This window comes from Botryllus schlosseri, chromosome 6 (assembly GCF_051294905.1).
Source record: "Botryllus schlosseri isolate E-star chromosome 6, Bs_hap1, whole genome shotgun sequence".
Lineage (NCBI taxonomy): Eukaryota > Metazoa > Chordata > Ascidiacea > Stolidobranchia > Styelidae > Botryllus > Botryllus schlosseri.
In genome coordinates, this window is record NC_137241.1 from 29,983,535 (window position 1) to 30,003,594 (window position 20,060).

The window sequence follows — 20,060 nt, forward strand, 5'->3', positions numbered from 1 at the left end:
AACGCCTATCGATATATTCAGCCAGTGTTCGAAGATATGTCTTCAAAACATCCCATTCCGTTCCAATGATATCTAATTACGTGCTATAATTGTTGAACTGCTGACGATTTCGAGGGCTCCAACTATTATCGTATACGTCGTCTATATTGGGTGCAAATCGTCCATATAGGCTCAATACCACAGGTTTTCGTAAAGTATTTACAAAACTAAGGCATAATTATTCGAGCCATTTTTATATGACCTTAAAAAAATCAATGATATGACTTCATTTTTTGGAAACTATGACTTGATATGACTTTATGTGAAAATCGTGTATTTTTACATACGAACAACGTCACTCACGGAACTAAAGAGTAAAAGATACGCAACGTAACAGTAATTCACAAACATTTTCATTTTATACTACTGTTGTAGTACAGTTTCATGTAGTGTGGAATGTTAAAATATTTGAAGTTACGATTTGGACATTGAAATGAGTTGAATGAGGAAAACGAGCGCTCCACCGACGCTGATGTGGGTTGACACTCCTGCAGTTTTGCGTAAAGCGCTGGTGAAATGTCTCGTTTTCGCATCGTTTTTGTCGAATCGCTTCTTGATGTAATTTTTTAGCTCAAGCGACTTTTTCCGACATCAAGGGCATTTAGATCAGCATTGGCCTTCTTGATGGTGTACGCACAACTTTCCATTTTGGGCATTAAGTTTGAAATATTGTTATAGAGGAGGCATATTTATGTTAAACTGACTAGTCAACTTTGGATCGTTGACTGAATTTTTGACACTTTATACAATAACTCCTTCACCTTCCCATGCATAAGATGCGTTAACTGTTTCTTTCACTTCTGGACGTTTTTCGGCTTGGTATTGAGCAGCATTAAACCAGCCACCCCATCGAGTAACCATGGACTTTAGTGGTATGCCACATGAATCGAAATCGGCAGCTCAGTTGCTGTTCTTGGAGATACTTGCTTTCAGTTTATAACTCACAAATATGACTATATAACTTGAGAGCTAATGACCATGACTATATAACTTTAGAGCTAAGGACCTTACTAGCTTCATAACTCTCTTAATATACCTCATAGGGATGCGGTTTTTGCGTTAAAATTGATTTCACGACTCACTGTTGCATAGAAAAAATATGACTTTATTGACTTTAAATGGCCCTAATAATTATACAACTTCGAATAAATCTTTTTCTAGGGCATTTTGTTCGAAACACTTAAACACTACCTATATGTTCAAGCTCTGGGCTCGTTGGCTAGAAGGGTGATCAATGATCATGTTGGACCAGTGGTTCCCAAACTTTTTCGACTCATTGCGATTTTATAAAGCTCGCCACCGCCCCATATTTTCGGAACGGAAAAAGATAACATATACAAACCGGAAATTTTATAAAACTTAAACTCTGGTCGTTGATAAATTGACCGAAAAAATAATGACTTTTTCGACATGATCACCAAAAACCCGTCTCCACGTATAATCGATGAGAAGTTTACCTTTTTTTTAGTCAACTTTCGAGAAAGATCAGCTCAACCCGTTTTTCTCGAGCATTTCGTGCCAATCAGTTAAATTTAGCCATTCTACCATTTTCACCCACTATCGCCCCCTTCGTTATCTTCACCCCTAACGCACACGTTGGAAACCACTGTGTTAGACATTTTTGTCCAGTCAAGCAGTCTTCCATTACCTGGCTACAGCTATTTTCGTGGCCGCCGAAGCTATCTGAAGTTGAATTATATATATATATTTACTCAGTAATATTAAATTATGTACAAAAGCCTTGAACTTCCAAGAAATTTACAATGGTGATGTCGACTGCTCTGCTTCCATTTCCTCACTATGAGAGAAGAGCTCTCAGCGACAGTAACGCGACTGCAACGATGAATGATGTGGCTTGAGATCTCGTTGCGACGTTTTCTGTGAATTTATCAAGATATGGGGTCAGTTATCATATCAGAACTGCATATAGGCCTACTATTGAGCACATGAAGTTGACGCAATATGTTTTCGACAAATTTCAAATGTTCAAATGAAAAATTTGTCAGCTATACACAGGTGGTCAATAGCGAAGTACTTCTACTCAAGTAGGTTTTGCCTACTCGCACTACTTCCGCAACTGGTTATGATTTTAGACTTCTACAGTTTTCTATTTTTTTGGGCAAAGTAGGCCTGAAATACCTACTTTTCTACTTGCTTATACATAGCTACTCGAGTAGAAATTTTTGACGTTACTTCTACTTCTACTTGAGTACAACGATAACTACTTCAACCGCCTATGCATGCAGCGAGGCGACTTCTTTCGGGGAATTTAACAATACCTATAACTGTAACAAGGCGGCGTTGGTTTGTAAATCAGCGTATTACCCGATATTAGAAACGGTCCGACGTGCCCCACTTGTCCGTGAAATTGATAGTGAGGATCTTCCGCCGTCAACATGTCCGAACTGATGATGTGCCTTTTCTGACGACTGCAACCCTGCACATATAAAACGATATGAAGTCGTGGTTGTCGAGTGAGTCATTTTGGAATTTATGTCACAACGTTTCATTATCTGTTGCAGAATCAGTCGGTTCGTATGAGCCTTATCGAGGTGAAACCAACCGGATTGGTAGTTTGTACAAGTCTGTGCTACTAATACAGTAATGATGAAAGTACATGTATATGTCCAGTAGAAACTGCTCGAATTTTGACTTGGTGGCGGGCATAGCCTCTTAGCCTGCTCAGTGCTCATGGACGATCTGATATCATGATGCCCTTCCATATTGATTGTGTGGCGTCTTTTTATAATTGGCGCTGATTATTAGGTATTACGTAACATGTGAGAAGGGTCTCTTGGATGCACAGAACTTCAGTATACAATTGAATAATATATTGATATTATTGAAATGAACCCGAATATTCTCGGCAGACACTCATCAGGTGTAATCGTCAGCAACTCGAGGAGAATTGAAAGGAACCTTGGTGATACGATTATTGATATACTATGTTCTTTCCAATTATTTCCTAGTTGCTGACGATTACCCCCTGACGAGTGTCAGCCGAACATAGTCGGGTCTATTTCAAAATTTTGGAGGTGGAAAAATGGCGACCAACCTCTCTGCATTTCACGCCGTCTGTAGACTGACAGAGTGAAGCCTCGCAATGAATGAATGCTGACGCTATATCTTCCTGTGGAAACGCGACCGGTTTGAACAGGAATCGTTTGGTCGTAGCGACTCGGCTCGCCGCGAACTCAACTGTCTCGTCTTCAGCGCAACTGCGGGACAAAAAGTAGTCGATCTGTACGCATACGGTTCGTGACTCCCATATACAAACTACTGGATTTTTAACTAGAACTAGCCGTAATTTTCCAAGTATAGTGTGTACCCCTGCAAATTCTGGGAAAAGGCCTGTACTAGGGTTGCCATACGTCCGGAATTTCCCGGACATGTCCGGAATTTCACTGTTAAAACTGCGCCCGGGAGGAATTTCTAAAACATGCCTAAATGTCCGGAATTTTGAAGTAAGTTCATAATTTTTTCCTAAATCAACATGAACAATATTAATTTTTGGCAGATTTATGCTACATGGAATTTTTCTTCGCGCTGCGCGCGATTTAGTAACGCATATATTGAGTTTAATATGGGGACCACCACCCTCGCAAAAACTGCGATGAAAAATAAACCAGAATAACAAAGTTACAGAAATAAGTTTGATTGTAATCGCAATTACAAGATAAAAGTATAGAGTCGGCTTAGGCTGTTAGAACATATATGTCTTAAGGATGTACAGGATAGCGTCAAGATAACGTAAACCGACAAGATAGCGTGATGGTGTAGCGTCCGGCTTCTTGGTCGGTACTCGGTAGGTCGTGGGTTCGATCCCCAGCAGGGTCAGACCAAAGACCTGATTAGTAACGCAGATATCCATGACTTCCCCGCTTGACGCATTGTGATGGTATGGCGGGGTGGTGCAAGACTTAGAAAGCGGTACAAGGCTATATCTGCATCTTCCTTGTCCAGCGGGATATGCTTATTGACATAATTCATTCGAATCATTTTAAGACCAGATGCATAGTAAGCCCTCAGATTTCGCATCGCCTACTCTACGATCGGCTCAAGATCAGTATCTAGTTGGGCGGGAGTGGGCTGGAAAATGTGGCTTCGGCCCTGGTTATAACTCACAGCACCCAACCACACATCACTCCTGAAGCTGAACCGGATAGTGACCACCTCTAGTCGATAGACAAAGCTTTGCTATTGTGGCGTCATATTGACCCACAATGTGCTCGATCCTCTTTTTGAAATCCGCTAGTGGGCGCCAAAGAGCGTCCGGAATTTGTGTTGCAAAAATATGGCAACCCTAGCCTGTACCCATGAATAGTACGCACCCTGCATTCGCAGTACATGAATAGTTATGTTTTAGTATTAGATGTCATTCTGTTACGGTACTCACTTTTCAAAACTAGCAACTACAGCTAGAACTAAAACTACTTACTTTTCAAAATGAAACTGAAACTAAAGCTAATCAAAAACTGACTGATAGTTTGTACAAGACTGGAAAAGTTCAATCTGAGAGTGCAAACGGTCAGAGGTGATTAAATGACTCAAATAATCACCTCTGAAAACCCGACCTTACAGGAAAGCATATTTGTACGGACTCACTCATCCGCTATCAAGGCGTGCTTCGGTTCCAGAGTTAAATTTAGAGAAGGCGACGCGAAGCATTTGTCAAGCTGCAGCACGACATCTAAAATATTTGTGTGAGGTCAGACTGGCTTATAATTTCGACTCTGTTATATTACCCGGTGAATTGATCACGATGGAGAGGCTGACTTCGAGGAAGATGTGGTCTTCTGTTGAGACTTTCAAGGGAAAGTCTTCTTCTTTGAAAGCGGCTTCATACAGAATGGTCCTGTACGCTTTTGTGGAAATCCTGAATCACCATCGTAATCAGAACTATGACTGAGCACTATATGATTCGCGTACTCGAATCTGAATCGAGCGTCCATTCTAACGATTCGAGTCTAGTGAGCAGGCCTACTAAAATTATACGCTCTTGACCACTGTAAGAGTTAATTTATCAATGAAAATCTGTGGAAGCCTTTAAACCTCGTTGGTCGTATTTCTGGCTTTTAGGTAAAACTAGGCCTAGAATATTTACATTTTTTACTTACTCGGATCTAGTTACTTCTACTTCTACTTTTACTTCAAGTACGATTTTGCCTACTTTCACTACTTCAAGTGGTTATGACATTAAACTACTTCTACTTGACAGTATTCAGTTTTCGAGGCAAAACTAGGACTACCATACTTACTTTTTTACTCACTTGGAAATCACTACTTATACTTGTACTTGAATATAAATTGAATTCGTCACTTCTACTTCTACTTGAGTACCGACGATGACTACTTTGATATCCTATGATTGTCACAAAGTGCAATGAAATAGGTTGGGTCGAAAAAATGTTAATTTTCGTTTAATGTATTGTATAACTGTCATTATATTATTTGTGGTCGCATAAAAGGGCATATTTGAACTTTGCACATACTGCTACGATATCATAATGAATGAAACTGGAATAATTGAAGCCTAATACTGGATTCAAAATCGAATGATTGAGGTACTCGAATTTGCCCGTGCCCACCCATTACAACAGAGCGAGAGACTGCATTTTTACTCACAGGAAATCACCTTCTTCCACTTCTGGTCGAAAATTCGCCGTTTCTAGTTGCGGCAATATGTTCAGCGTGACGGCGTCGCTCGCTGAGTAACTGCACGTGATGTTGATCTGAACAAAGGCAGGAAGAATCAAATCTGCATGGTTCAAAATCATATTTCAATCCACATTAAGGCTTGGCACAATGATTCGAGTATACTCGAATCTTAATCGAGTATTCATTCTAAAGATTCCGAGACGCGTCGTGAGAGATGATTCATTCGAGTATTGAGATTATAAGCTCCTAACCACTATAAGGAGGCCATTGATCAACGAGAATTATAGTTTTGATACTATTTTCTACTGTAAAAGGCTGTAAAATTAGTTTGGTCGTATCACGGCATACGAAACATGTAGGCCTAGTACAAAGCTATGCATATTACTGGAAATGTCATCTATGAACTCGTGATCAACTGACAGCATTGTCACAAAGTGCAATGAAATAGGTATGGTCCAAAAAGTGTGACCTAGAACTGGTAGTCTATTATATTGTTTGTGTCCTTATAAAAGGTCTATTTGAACTTTCCACGTCATTCACACTGTTATAATGATTGGTGGGCTACTCAAATACTCGAAGTGTAACACTCGAAATATGGAATCATTCAGGTATAGGCCTACTCGATTTTGTGCTGCCTGGACAACCTACATCGCTGATTTGATATCGAATGGCCTGCTCGGATCCGCTGGATTTCTTGATCGTATTCTGGAAATGCAGCATGGAACCGTTCTCGAAAGACACCCTCGTTCCGCATTCGTCCAAACGTGATGTAATGATTACGTGGGTTTCGTTGGAAGTCGATTTGCAACTAAACAATTGAATAGCATGATGATATTTTATTAAATTGATTATTTTCGGCTGACACTCGTCAGGGGTAACCATCAGCAACTAGTAGAGAATTAGAAAGAACATCGTATATCAACAATCGTATCACAAAATATGATGTCTGCGGCATGAAAATTGGAGTATATTCAAATATCTTGTACTCAATGTACTATTTTTAGGTTATAAAATGAGATAAATAAATTGTTCTGGAGATATATCCCATGGATGTAGCGGATTTTGTTTTCGCGCACGTCTACAAGAGATCCAAAGGTGGTCAGTAACGAGGTACTTCTACTTTTGGAAATACTTCAAGTAAATTTTGCCTACTCGCACTACTTATTAAGTAGTTATGATTTTCGACAACTTCTGCTTCTACTTGATAGTTTTCAGTTTTTTTAAGGCAAATAGGCCTGGAATACTTTATTTTTACTTACTTGCAAATGGCTACTTCTACTTCTACTGGAGTAGAAAATTACGGCGTCACCTCTACTTGTACTTGAACGCCGACGATGACTACTTTGATCCCCCATGTATTTTACAAACCGCACCTTGTATCCTCCAGCGTGAAATCGGTCTCCCCGTAAACCAGCTCCTTGTAAAACGCGACTGTGAAGCTGTGCGCCAAACATACCGTATCGATCCCGGTATCTGCGTTGGAGTAAGGCACATGTGATCTCCAATTCAGGAGTATAGGGCGGGCACAATGATTCGGGTACTCAAATCTGAATCGAGTACTCATTCTAATGATTTTGTCAAGCACTGAAAAGATACGCTCTTGCTTCTAAGAGTTAATTTGTCAACAAGAATTACAGTTTCGATACTATTTTCCAATGTAGAAGGCTGTAAATCTCGATTATTTATGCCGCAGCATACGAAACATGATGTACAAAGCTACGAAAACTATTGGAAATGAAATATCTGTGAAGTCGTGACCAAGTCACAGCATTGTCACAAAGCGCAATGAAATAGGTATGGTTGAAAAAACCAAATTATCTTCAACGTAATATAGAACTGGCTTTATATTCTTTGCAGTCGCATAAAAGGTGCATATTCGAACTTTCCTAATGCATCATAATGAGTGATGATTGAATACTCGACGCCTATTACCCCATTCAGAGTGGAATCACTCAAGTATTTGATTTTGCCCAGCCTATAGACTGAAGAAAGACCTACCGATGAACTGCACAGTAACTCGTCCTGCTCCGGAATTGATGACGTCAACGACTGTATTGATTCCTGAACGTAAGATCGACACAGTCTGTTTGGCGAAGGAAATCTGAAAGTATTTTTCTTGTGGGCTTAAGCTATTAGCCGCCTTCGCTACTTTATGGATTATGTTCTATCTAGGAGTACAAATTCTGAAGGTGGTCAGCAACGTAGTAGCCTACCTCTACTTTTCGAAGTAATTGAAGTAGATTTTGCCTACTTGCACGACTTCTTCAAGTGGATATGATGTTAGATTACTTACACTTATACTTCTATATTTGACAGTTTTCAGTTTTTTAAAGTAAAACAAGGCTTAGGACACTCCTTTCATGCCAGTGATGTTAAATGACGTAGTAGCCTACTTATATTTTCGTTGAGTCATAAAAACAAAAATCTACCACGATCCATATCTCCCTACACATCTAATATCTTAATATAGATTACTGGTGTACAAACTGAACTGTGCATAAACTGAGTGTTTGCAGAAAGAATATTGAAATATAATTTTCACAGAAAACGAAAACATTACAATAAATATTGCAATTCGTTGTGACTTCTGTTGTTCTCTTTCAGTGTCATCGTTTGGGTTGCACTTAAAACGAATGGTTGTTTAAAAAAAATTTTAACAGCGTTTTAAACAAAGGTCTTTTAAAAAAAATTGTGTTTTTTCAAGTTGTAAAATTATGCCATATTTGTGTAAATACTTTCCAAAAACATGTTGTATGAGCCTACGGACGATTACCATCCGATATAGCCGATGTATACGATATGGGATGGTTTGAACCCTCAAAATAGTCGGTTCAACAGCTATAGTCCGTAGATATTTCGTCAAAGGAGCTATATTTACCCTATATTTTCAATTGTCAAAGTCAATCCACTATGATGTTACAACTGCATATTCGTGACGTCATGGCTTAAAAAACACACTAAAAACATGTTTTAAACAAGGGCCTTGTTTTGAACATGTTTCTTTCAAATTGATTTTGTTTTAAATGCAACCCGAGTCATCGTATTGTATTATAAATATTGGATATAGAATCAGCAGTGTAAAAGGACGCGGCAGTGTACGGCGCTGCGCACGACGTACCACCAAGGCATTCACAAATCGACCACTGATTGCCTGCAACAAATGATGGCGTTCCATCACAAACCATATATGAGGTGACTGCGTCTTGATCTTATGCGTAACCCCTGAAACTGACTCACTGGCACACCCGAACACCGATTAATAGGGTTACCATAGGTCAGGGCCGGCCAACCCGTGGCCCGCGGGCCACTTGTGGCCCGCGAGAAGGTTTTGAGTGGCCCGCGAGGTAATTTCCGAAATTTCAAATATTATCAAAAATGGATTGCACAGATTATGAGCTTGCAACGCCAACCAAAAATTTGATTAGTCGGGCCGCAACACTTGAGATGTGATGACTAAAATATCAGTTCCGACGCATTGGCAGATCCATGAGCCAGTCACATTTTCGTAGATCTTCGTACACTACAATAAAGCAGAATAATTAGCGATAGATTTATCAAAAGTAAAAATTCGCTTCGCGCAACATGTTGTCACTCGATTTCTTGCTATTAATATTGTTGCTCCTTTGTGAAAATGAAAGAACGCCTAATGTATCAGATTGAGTCCAACTATATTCGCGATTACGAGACAATTAATATTGTTGCTCCTTTGTGAAAATGAAAGAACGCCTAATGTATCAGATTGAGTCCAACTATATTCGCGATTACGAGACAAAGTGTCGTTCAACATATGCGACCTTGCGTTTGCACTCGCAGAAAGACCGTCGACTATGAAACATAGACACAAAAGTATTGGCGCATGTTGGTCGAAGCTTCTGATATCGATATGTTCAGGCGCCGAATAGTCCAGTCTTTGCAAACTGAGCCCAGCGATATACAGCAGGCCCGCAATATCGTCAAGTGACAATATTATTGACCTATGAACTTCAGAAAATTTTCACGCTTCGCGCGGCTAGTGGCCCGCGCAATAGTTCGTCATTCGAATGTGGCCCTTTGGCTGAAAAGGTTGGCCACCCCTGCCATAGGTCCTCCTTTTGGAGAATTTGTCCTCTATTTTCATGAAATCGAAAAATGTCGTCCGAGGACGCCCAAACGTCCTCCTTTGGGCAATTCGTCCTCATCTATAGCCTTAAAAGCCAGGCGATTGTACACGGACAACTAAAAAACGCCGCAAATGACGCGAAATCTTGATTTCGACTGTAATGAGGGCAAGGTTGACTAACAATAAGTACCGCCAACCGATTATACGTGGAGCGGCTTTTTCGAAAGTCAAGTTGTAAAAATGACCTTTCTTTTTTTAGTCAATCCGATCATATTTCCCGTAGACATATTTAGATGACCCGTCTTATCATCAGCTATACTATACATATATATTTTGTGACTTGTAAAAACTGTCCACTTTTCGGATCTCAAAATATGGTAACCTTACCGGTAAAGAACCACTGGACTGTCATGTAGTAACGAAACAGATATTTCTTACAGGAAGCGAAAAATTCAGACCCACCAGAAACGTACGAGCCTCCTCCTCCAGGTACGGCGCCGTCGCTAGCTCCACCCCCTCCTGAATAGCCACCACCCCCGCCGGAAGATGATTCAACTGAAGAAACAAACTTTACTCTCAATTCGGTGCAAATGAGAGGTGGTCAGTAGGGTTGTTCAAAAATAACTTTTTTTCCAGATCCCGGGGATTCACTGATTACATTGTTAGATTGCTTAAAAAACGCTGCACACCAAATTTGGAGCAATTCCAACCAGTTGAAGCCGACGCAGAGCCAATTGAAATTTATTATTTATTTAAAAAGTAATACAAATTTTACTGTAAACCTCATGAAATTGTAGAGTTGTCTACGAAAACGATGCAATACCAATTTGACGCAATTCCGACTCGTAGAAGCGAAGTTATTTGAGTTTTTGAATAATAATTCTGGATTTACACACCGTCAATACTATTTTGGCAATTTTATAACTTTCAACTACAATAACTTTGCTTTTACCGATTGGAATTGAGGAAAACATCGCAAAACTTAACAATTTTATGGGGTTGACAGTAAAATTTGATTTTTTTTTTTAAATTTTTTGTGTAAATTCAAAATTTTCAATCGGCGCCGCCTCGGCTTTTACTGGTTGGAATCGAGCCAAATTTGGTGTGCAGATTGTTTTTAGGCAAGCTAACAATATAATCAGTGATTGCCCGGAATCCGGAAAAAAGTTATTTTTGGACAACCCTATAATGGAACACTTCGATGTTATTTGTAAATACTCAAGTAGGTTTTACCGGCTTGTGTTACTCAAGCGGTTGCATTTTGTACTACTTCCATTTCTACTTGTACTTCAACAGATTCTAGACCAAAGTACTTACTTTTCACAATTTTGTATTCCTACTTGAGTAGCAACACAATCTACTTTTCCCACCCCGGTCCCAACTCACGCGCGTATCCTCCTCCGCCGAATCCTCCGGATATCACTTTCGTGGAGTTATCTCCGTATCTGCCTCCAGATCCGGATGATCTGAAGCTTTCGGCCTGTGTAGCCGTCGCGTCTGCGTTAAGTGCTTGACCTCCTGTTTTGAAGCCCGCGCCCCCACCGCCTTTGTTGGCGTCCCCTGATTGACCTTGATTGAAAGGCGAATGGTGCCGACAGACTTGGAAAACTAGATAATTCTATTTCAATTCCACTTGGCTCTTTGGACTAACTCTAGACTAATTAGCGTGAAATGTCAGTAATATAATTCTAATCTAATTTTTCAAATGTTTCTATGCTTTCATTTTGATGCTATTTTAATTTCTGTTTTTTTTTAAATGCCACTGGAGAAATGTATTGTGCGAAACGAGCCGATCTTGGTGTACACAGATTTGCGGTTCTTTTGCTTATAAGAATCAACTCCGACTGAATACGAACTGAGCTTGCTTCAATTTCCAAGTAGTCGCGAATTCAATAATTCTAATACTCGTATAATTTGGAAAAAAAACTATGAAAAGATAATTTTAATTATAGTCTTAGAAAACACGGTGCAGCTATCATTTCAAATCTAATCTAATTTTGAAATAACTGTGCAGTTATAAATCTAATTCTAATGCAATTTGGAAAAAAAACTGTGTAGCTACAAATCTAATTATAATCCAATTTGGAAAAAACTGTGTAGCTACAAATCTAATTATAATCCAATTTGGAAAACACTGTGTAGCTATAAATCTAATTCTTATCAATTTTGGAAAAAAGTATGTAGCTACGATTCTAATTCTAATCTAATTTGGAAGAGCTGAAAATTTTCTAGTTATCGAACTTTGGTCTTACAGTGAATTTCTAGTTGAAGATTAGACACATTGGATTCTTAGTACAAGTTCGTCGTACATGTTTACTTTTGTACAAATGAATATAACGTAACCTAATCGAACCTCCATTGCCATTCCAACCGCCTGCTCCATATCCCACCCCAATCACGGACGCGTTCACTCCTTGCTCGTTTGGCGATGCGTTGATACCGTTCACTGTGGAACCTGCAGCGGTAGACGCGCCTCCGCCACCAACCAACATCGGTTCTTCCTGACCTGTCACAGTATAAGAAGATATGCATCATGACCTTTACAGTAGGGCTGGGCACAATGATTCGAGTACCAATTTTGATGATTCAAGTCGGATAGTGAGATATGACTGTTTCGAGTACTGAAATGATACACTCTTTCCTACTAAGATTTTAAATTTATCAACGATAATTATAGTTTCGATGGTATTTTCCACTGTGGGAGCCTCATACCCTCCATTGGTCGTATCGCAGCATATGGAACATGCAGTACGAAACAATCACTTTGCCTCTAAAGGTTGGAATTGTGCCAAATGTTTTATGCAGCGTTTTAACGCAACCTAGCAATTTTATCAAGTAGCCAGTAAATTTGTTTTTCAAGTTTTTTTTAACAGCCCTAATGCACATTTTAAAATGATAATATCCGTGACACATCAAATCTCGACGTAAGAAGGTTCTGGAATGTCAATCTCGCATCTTTTCCCGGCGGTAGCAGATCCGCTTAAACCTGACATATCAGCGCACTGTTCAACTCATTGTTATTTTACGAAAGTGGCAATCGAGGGACTCGAGCGGATTTAGTAGTGTCTGAACAAACAAAACATCTATTTGCTGACGTTGATTGGATTTTGGTGATCATGCGATTTGAAAAGTTCTAAATCAAAGCCTCTGTCACCTTAATTTAAAAGATATTGGCCATATCATGGAATTTTGGGTATAAACAAATGAGTTATCTCTATGTTCCATGGGTTATGTGACAAGTTTCCGATATCACGTTGTATAACTCCCAGAATCTCATCAAACATGCGTATTAGCTTAGTTGTCGCAAAAACCGTTTGAAGTATCTCATAAAATTAGCCCATTTGTTACAAGATCACGATTTCACCATCTTTGCAGTTCTAATTTGTGGTTCTCGATTCAGGATTGAATCATTCAGGTACTCGAATTTTTCCAGCCATTCTAATTACCCCTTTTTATGAATGACGTCAATTTCATAACCTATGTCTCAGGAATATACAATGATATTTTTAGAGCTTCTTGGAGATACAGAATTTCAATATACAATATAATATCATGTGTATACGTCGACTATAATGGGTGCAAATTGTCCGTAGGCTCATGTTTTTCGAAAGTTTTTTTTTACAATTGTGCATCTTTATACAAAGTTTGAAAAGAACACAATTTTGTTGTTTTAAAAAGGCATTTGTTTAAAACACTGTTTAAAACATGTTTTAACGAAGTGTTTTAAAACACCGGCTGTTTTAAATGCAACCCTATATATATGAGGCTACATGTTGAAAAGACACCCACCATTTCTCGCGATATAACTCGCCCCAGAGCCCCCAAAGGATCCTGTGGCTTCGTCTCCCTCCCCTTGCTGCCCGACCAAGAGTTTTATGATGGCGCCCTGTAACCACAGCAAACAATTCATCATTTTAAGGCAGGGCCGGCCAACCCGTGGCCCGCGGGCCACATGTGGCCCGCGAGAAGGTTTTGAGTGGCCCGCGAGGTAATTTCCGAAATTAGTGATATTATCAAAAATGGATTGCACAGATTGTGAACTTGCAAGGCCAACCAAAAATTTGATTATTCTGGCCGCAACACTTGAGATGTGATGACTAAAATATCAGTTCCGACGCATTGGCAGATCCATAAGTCAGTCACATTTTAGTAGATCTTTGTACACTACAATAAAGCAGAATAATTTGCGATAGATTTATTAAAAGTAAATATTTTCTACACGCTTTGCGCAACATGTTGTCACTCGATTTCTTTCTTTTAATATTGTTACCCCTTTGTAAAAATGAAAGAACGCCTAATGTATCAGATTGATTCTAACTATATTCGCGATTGCGAGACAAAGTGTCGTTCAACATATGCGAACTTGCCTTTGCGCTCGCAGAAAGACCGTCGACTATGAAACCTAGGCACAAAATGATTGACGCATGTTGGTCGAAGCTTTCGATATCGATATGTCCGTTGTCCAGGCGTCGAATAGTCCAGTCCTTGCAAACTGACCCCAGTGATATACAGCAGGTCCGCAATATAGTCAAGTGACAATATTATTGACCTATGGACTTCGAAAATTGTTCGCGCTTCGCGCGGCTAGTGGCCCGCGCAATAGTTCGTCAATCGAATGTGGCCCTTTGGCTGAAAAGGTTGGCCACCCCTGTTTTAAGGCAAGCTTGAATGCACCGGTGTGGTTACCTAAGTATTAAATTTAGAGTACAACGACTAATTGTGTAACATGAGGTCAATTTATTATGGACCGTCCGAAGGAAACTGTAGAGTTGCTTGAGAGTAGGAGTAGAAGTAACGCCATAAATTTATACTTAAGTGTAAGCAGTAGTAGTGATTTACAAGTAAGTAAAAACTGGAGTATAATAGACCTAGTTTTACTTTAAAACTCGGAAACTGTCAAGTAGAAGTAGAAGCAGAGGGGGACAGTAACGAAGTACTTCAATTTTCGAAGTACTTCAAGTAGATTTGCCTACTCGCGCTCCTCCCTCAAGTAGGTATAATTTTAGATTACTTCTACTTCTACTTGACAGATTTCACTTTTTTAGGCAAAACTAAGCCTAGAATACCCACTTTTTTACTTACTTGTAAATCGCAACTTCTACTTCTACTTGAGTAGAAATTTACGACGTTACGTCTAGTTCTACTTGAGTGACCATATCTACTAAAAATTCTGCGTTAATTTGACGTCCTTCCCTCTTATAATAAAGGTTGCGCAGACGCACTCCTCTCCATATAAACTTTAACACTCAGCATACAAGAGCAAAATAATAATACTATTACTCTAGTTACCTGCGGGAGCGGAAATTCTCCAGTAGCGCGAGCTCCAAGTCCAGCATTGTCACCTATTCCTCCAGCACCCAACGCTTCAAACCTGTAATGAAAAATAGGTGTGCCATCCTGAGCAGATTTAAGACAATTAGAAAGTTTTCAGTTTTTCAGATTAGATTAGAATTAGAATGATAGCTACAAGTTTTTCCAAATTAGATTGCTATTAGTAATAACAGCTTCACAGTTTTTACCAAATTAGATCGGAATTATAATTTAAGCTTCATTGATTTTTCAAATTAGATTAGAATTATAATGATAGCTACACAGTTTTTCCAAATTAGATTACAATTATAATGATAGCTTCACATTTTTCCAAATTAGATTAGAATTAGAATGATACACTGTTTTTCAAAATTAGATTAGAATTAAAATCATAGCTACCAACCATTTTCCAAATTAGATTAGAATTAGAATGATAGCTACACAGTTTTTCCAACCTAGATTAGAATAAGAAATATAGTTACACATATTTTTCAAATTAGGTTACATTTATAATGATAGCTTCACTTTATTTTCAAATTAGATTAGAATTAGACTGATACACTGTTTTTCCAAATTAGAATGGATTTAAAATCATAGCTACCTACCATTTTCAAAATTAGATTAGAATTAAAAATATAGCTACACAGTTTCTCAAAATTATATATTAATTATAATTATAGCTTCACAGTTTTTTTTTCAAATTACATGGCAATTAAAAAACTACTGAATTCGCGAAATCTTATCATATGACTTAAATTCCGAATTGATAAGAAGTACAACAAGAATCAATTTCAATATCAAATTAGACTAGCATTGAAACGAGAGCGTAGAAACATTTCACGAATTAGATTACCGGCATTTAGCTCTAATTAGTCTAATTAGACTACTAGAATTATCCATAGCTGTCCAATTCTGGTCATGGCACTCCCGTGACGAAATAAGGTCAGTGAACAGCATAGTCTTGTTGGTTCGCACAACAGAATTAGTGACGAATATGTTGAAATCAATTCTCGTTTCAAAATCGACCCAGATTCACACAGCACAGCAATCGATGACCAACCTGTACACTCCTGGGAATGGAATCGCGATCATCTGCTTTCCTTCGACAACGCGCAGCGAAAAAACATCAACATGCTCCGAGCCAGCGTACTCCGAAACGCATTGATCGTGTGTCGGACCGAAAGCTCCAGTCGCTCCGCATGTAGAGAACGTGGACACAGGCGACACGGCCTGACCGACCTTGGCGATACACAGGAAAATTATTACTTTAAGATGCATGATCTATTATCTGAAAATTAACTTCTACTGAATGAACACTCTAGTCCTAGCTCGAGGTTACCGAACACGATCTGATATACACAGAGGTGGACAGAGTACTCATCGTCCGTACTGAAGTAGAAGTAGCAGTAGCGGCTTACAAGTAAGTAAAAAAGTAGGAATGCAAGGACCTATTTATGCCTAAATAACTGAGAACTGTCAAGTATAGAAGTAGTGCAAAATTATAACTACTTGATGAAGTGGTGTAAGTAGGCAATATATACTTGAAGTGCATCTAAAAGTAGAAGTACTTCATTGCTGATCGCTTTTGGTATACTCAAGTACAATACGAAGTATGGATTTACAAGCAAGTACAAAATAAAATAGAAAATTTTCAGCTTTACCATATGAGATTAGAATTATAACCACACAGTTGTTTTTTTCGAATTGGATTACAATTAGAATTATAGCTACACAGTTTTTCCAAGTTAGACTAAAAGTAGAATGATGGCTACACAGTTAGAAAATAATTATTAAATTCGCGAAAACTTGCGCATTGAACGATGTTCATTTCATATCAAATAGATCAAATATATCTCCATACAGTTTTCTCCGAATTAGATTAGAAATAGGATTATAGGTACACAGTTTTTCTCCAAATTAGACTAGAATTAAAATGATATCTACGCAATTAGAATTATAGCAACACCGATTTTTTTTCAAATTAGATTAGAGTTTCTAAATTCGCGAAAACCTGGACATTGGTTCATATCAAAAACATTTCACAAATTATAGTAGAATTAGATTACCGACATTTTGCTCAAATTATTCTAATTAGACAACCAGAGTCGCAATCTTGCCGTGTTTTCGAAAGGCTAATAATTATGCACAATAAGCTGAACTCAATTACTGTGAAACTCTGCTCTACCCCGGTAGGTCGTCACACTGGTGAGGCTGTCACATCTAAATTGTGTTCACGAGTACTCAGGCCTCTTCGAGTGTCACGCTGGTAAGAAATGGCTCAAGAGATATCTGTATGCTGCTGGATATGTCATGGGATTCTCGCTCATTGTAACCCGTTATAATGAGGTTCGCACTGACGTCGACAGGATACTAAAGCATTCAACTTATGCCGGAAATCCAGGGCCGTTCTTCCATAGCATACTGCTGTAAGGCTCATATTGTATTTGCTTATAAAACCGCCATTAACCAAACACCTATTACCTATCAGACTTATGCCAGTTCAATTTAAAACTTTCCCGTGGCGAAATTATACTTCTTCAACCCGGATACTTGGTAATTCTCTGTATCAACAATGCCGATGTGAGTTTTTTCTGGCGAAGGTAGGCTATACGAGTGAAGATGATAACACGATCGTAAATAGAGTGAGTGCGCATTGTTCGATGACAACGGTGTGACTAACACGGAGAAAGTGTCTCGAGAGCGGGAATCAAGCCAACAAACTGTTCTTAAAGTCCGGATTTGGTCGAATCGGAATAAAATGAACAATCATATTTCCTTTTATTGTTGTACCAGCACCAGACTCGCAATTATTCGTAAAAAGTGCGTTGCACTGATGGCCTCTTGCGATGTTATTTATGATTGGTTTCATTCAAGACTATACTCCGGTGATTCACAAACTGTTGGATTTTTAGAAAAGAACTGCATAAATATATATAAATATAAATAGCCTGAAGACTATGCGTTCTAGGTGTGACAATGAAACCAACTGTGGCATCGAAATAAATCAAGTAATCATTCATAGCACAAAAACAGCTAATTGTTTTGCAAAAATGCCCATTTATAAAATAAATTGGATAAGTTTTAGCTATCTGCTTCCAAATGCTATTACATGTTCTATGCAAAAACAATCAAACTTTTTGTTAACATTTGCATCCTCATAACAATGTGAACATGACTTTGCTTTTTCGACTGAAATTAAAACCTGTAAACGAGAGACATTGCTTGGAATTAACGACAAATTGCTGGTATATGTTTGTCAGCAATGCAACCGCCTTTTTGTTGTATATAATTATGTTCTGTTCATATAAAAAAAAAACGTCGATCTTTTTTAAAGCACCTTTTCTCGGCTTATGTGGGCCGCGATATTTTTAAATTTGACTAAAAGATATTTTTCAGACTCTACTCCTGAAATACCCGTTTACAGCTTAATAGGCAAGTTGACTATAAATAAGAATAAAAAAAGGTCATTTCTCGAACTCGACTCCCGAAATACCCGTCTTTCGTCAATTCGGTCCACATTTCGCGTTGCTCGCCGTCTTTTTTTGGCATTGTAAGCTAAAAAACGACAAATTGCCCAAAAGACGGACATTTGGGCAAAGGGAGTACATTTCTTGGAAAAGGAGGACAAATAATCCTCCTAAGTGAGGAGGTATGGTAAGCCTATTTTAGGCGAGACGTATCTATTTCTAAAAAGTTACTGCAGTCAGCCTATCAGTTGGATAAGTTTCGAGAATCTTGACGGTTGCATACAATTTCAATGGTATTTCGTGTAAACATAATTTCACGATTACCTTATAAATGATCATTCCTTACTGGCAAAAGTTTAGAGAATCTCAAACCATTCGTGGGCCGAATCTATAAAACGTATTTGATTTATTGTATTCGTTTTATTAACTTTTGCCTGTAACTACCAAGGAAATGTAAAAAATCATCAAATTCTAACGTAACAATTCTACTTTGGTTTTACTTGCCGGCAAAAATGTCCTCTTTTTGGATTCTGAAAAGATGATAGGTCTATTATATCGCAATAGTTGCAGCGATTTGAAAATCCAATGAAAATCTCAATAAAGTGATCGATAGATTGATCCTATCGGTCGCAGGCAGTTTTGGCTGTGTGTCGCTTGTCGCAAATTAACGATATTGATCTTCGAAGTCTAACCCTGATTCCGGCGCACGGCGATGATGTCGGATGACTCTAATTGGAAAACGATGATTTATTGATCACGTCGTTATTGATCACAGTCTTGACGAGATATTGATTGGACAGGCGACCTAATCGAAATTGCTCTTGAAGCATTTCGTGAGTCGAGTATGATGGGAGATAGATCTTTTCGCATATATATGCTCATTATATCCATGTATATAGGTATTATGGTTTCATATGTAGCAGTCCTCAAGTTACAGCTTGGCAGCAGAATGCGGATTCGTTGTTTGTGGTTATTTTCCCCCCGAATAGTTCAGTGTTGAGGCCTCCTAGTGGTAAGGTTTCCATAAAATCGAAAGTGGTTTTAAAGAAAATGATTCAAATCAAACTAAAATTGACTCGACTCGAGTCTCAAAGTGATCTCTTTTTAGTGAAGCTTTTTTCTGCACTTCAGATTTGATTGTTCTATCTATATGTCAATTAGCATTCCTACTATGTTAGGATTAAATCGATGTTTATTGACAGACATATTATTACCGACAAACACTGTTATATGAAGTCCGACATCATCTGAGTAAGGCTGGATTCCAATTCTTCTTAGGCTGAAATTTAATCTTGAGGCGATTGAATGAACGAGCGATGTCATTTTTGCTTTTGGTATTAATGATGTTTCGGCTATATGGTCATTTACACCAAGCGTATTCCATATTATGATTCCTTATCTGCCGATTATAGCACGGCCCACATCCTCCAGACTTTTTGCCAGACAGTAGGAGCCTAGATAAATCTCCAACACTTAGGCAGGAAATA

The 20,060-nt window shown here is 38.6% G+C and overlaps 2 protein-coding genes across 2 annotated transcripts in view; one reads left to right on the forward strand and one right to left on the reverse strand.

Moving 5' to 3' along the window:
• The window catches only part of LOC145440652 (kelch-like protein 8), a 328,197-nt gene that overhangs the window by 2,278 nt on the left and 305,859 nt on the right, over nt 1-20,060 (forward strand). The window lies entirely within an intron of this gene.
• Nucleotides 1,729-20,060, reverse strand: part of LOC145440651 (uncharacterized) — a 68,524-nt gene continuing 50,192 nt past the window's right edge. Inside the window, exons 2-16 of the mRNA XM_080318355.1 lie at nt 16,167-16,394; nt 15,086-15,167; nt 13,586-13,682; nt 12,150-12,302; nt 11,183-11,365; nt 10,259-10,351; nt 7,696-7,758; nt 7,071-7,170; nt 6,346-6,505; nt 5,665-5,771; nt 4,785-4,915; nt 4,645-4,729; nt 3,095-3,257; nt 2,365-2,476; nt 1,729-1,917 (exon numbers count right to left, since the gene is read on the reverse strand). Of these exons, the coding sequence (XP_080174481.1) occupies nt 1,838-1,917; nt 2,365-2,476; nt 3,095-3,257; nt 4,645-4,729; nt 4,785-4,915; nt 5,665-5,771; nt 6,346-6,505; nt 7,071-7,170; nt 7,696-7,758; nt 10,259-10,351; nt 11,183-11,365; nt 12,150-12,302; nt 13,586-13,682; nt 15,086-15,167; nt 16,167-16,384 (1,827 nt within the window). The 5' untranslated portion in view covers nt 16,385-16,394 and the 3' untranslated portion in view covers nt 1,729-1,837. The remainder of the gene's footprint in view (nt 1,918-2,364; nt 2,477-3,094; nt 3,258-4,644; nt 4,730-4,784; nt 4,916-5,664; nt 5,772-6,345; nt 6,506-7,070; nt 7,171-7,695; nt 7,759-10,258; nt 10,352-11,182; nt 11,366-12,149; nt 12,303-13,585; nt 13,683-15,085; nt 15,168-16,166; nt 16,395-20,060) is intronic.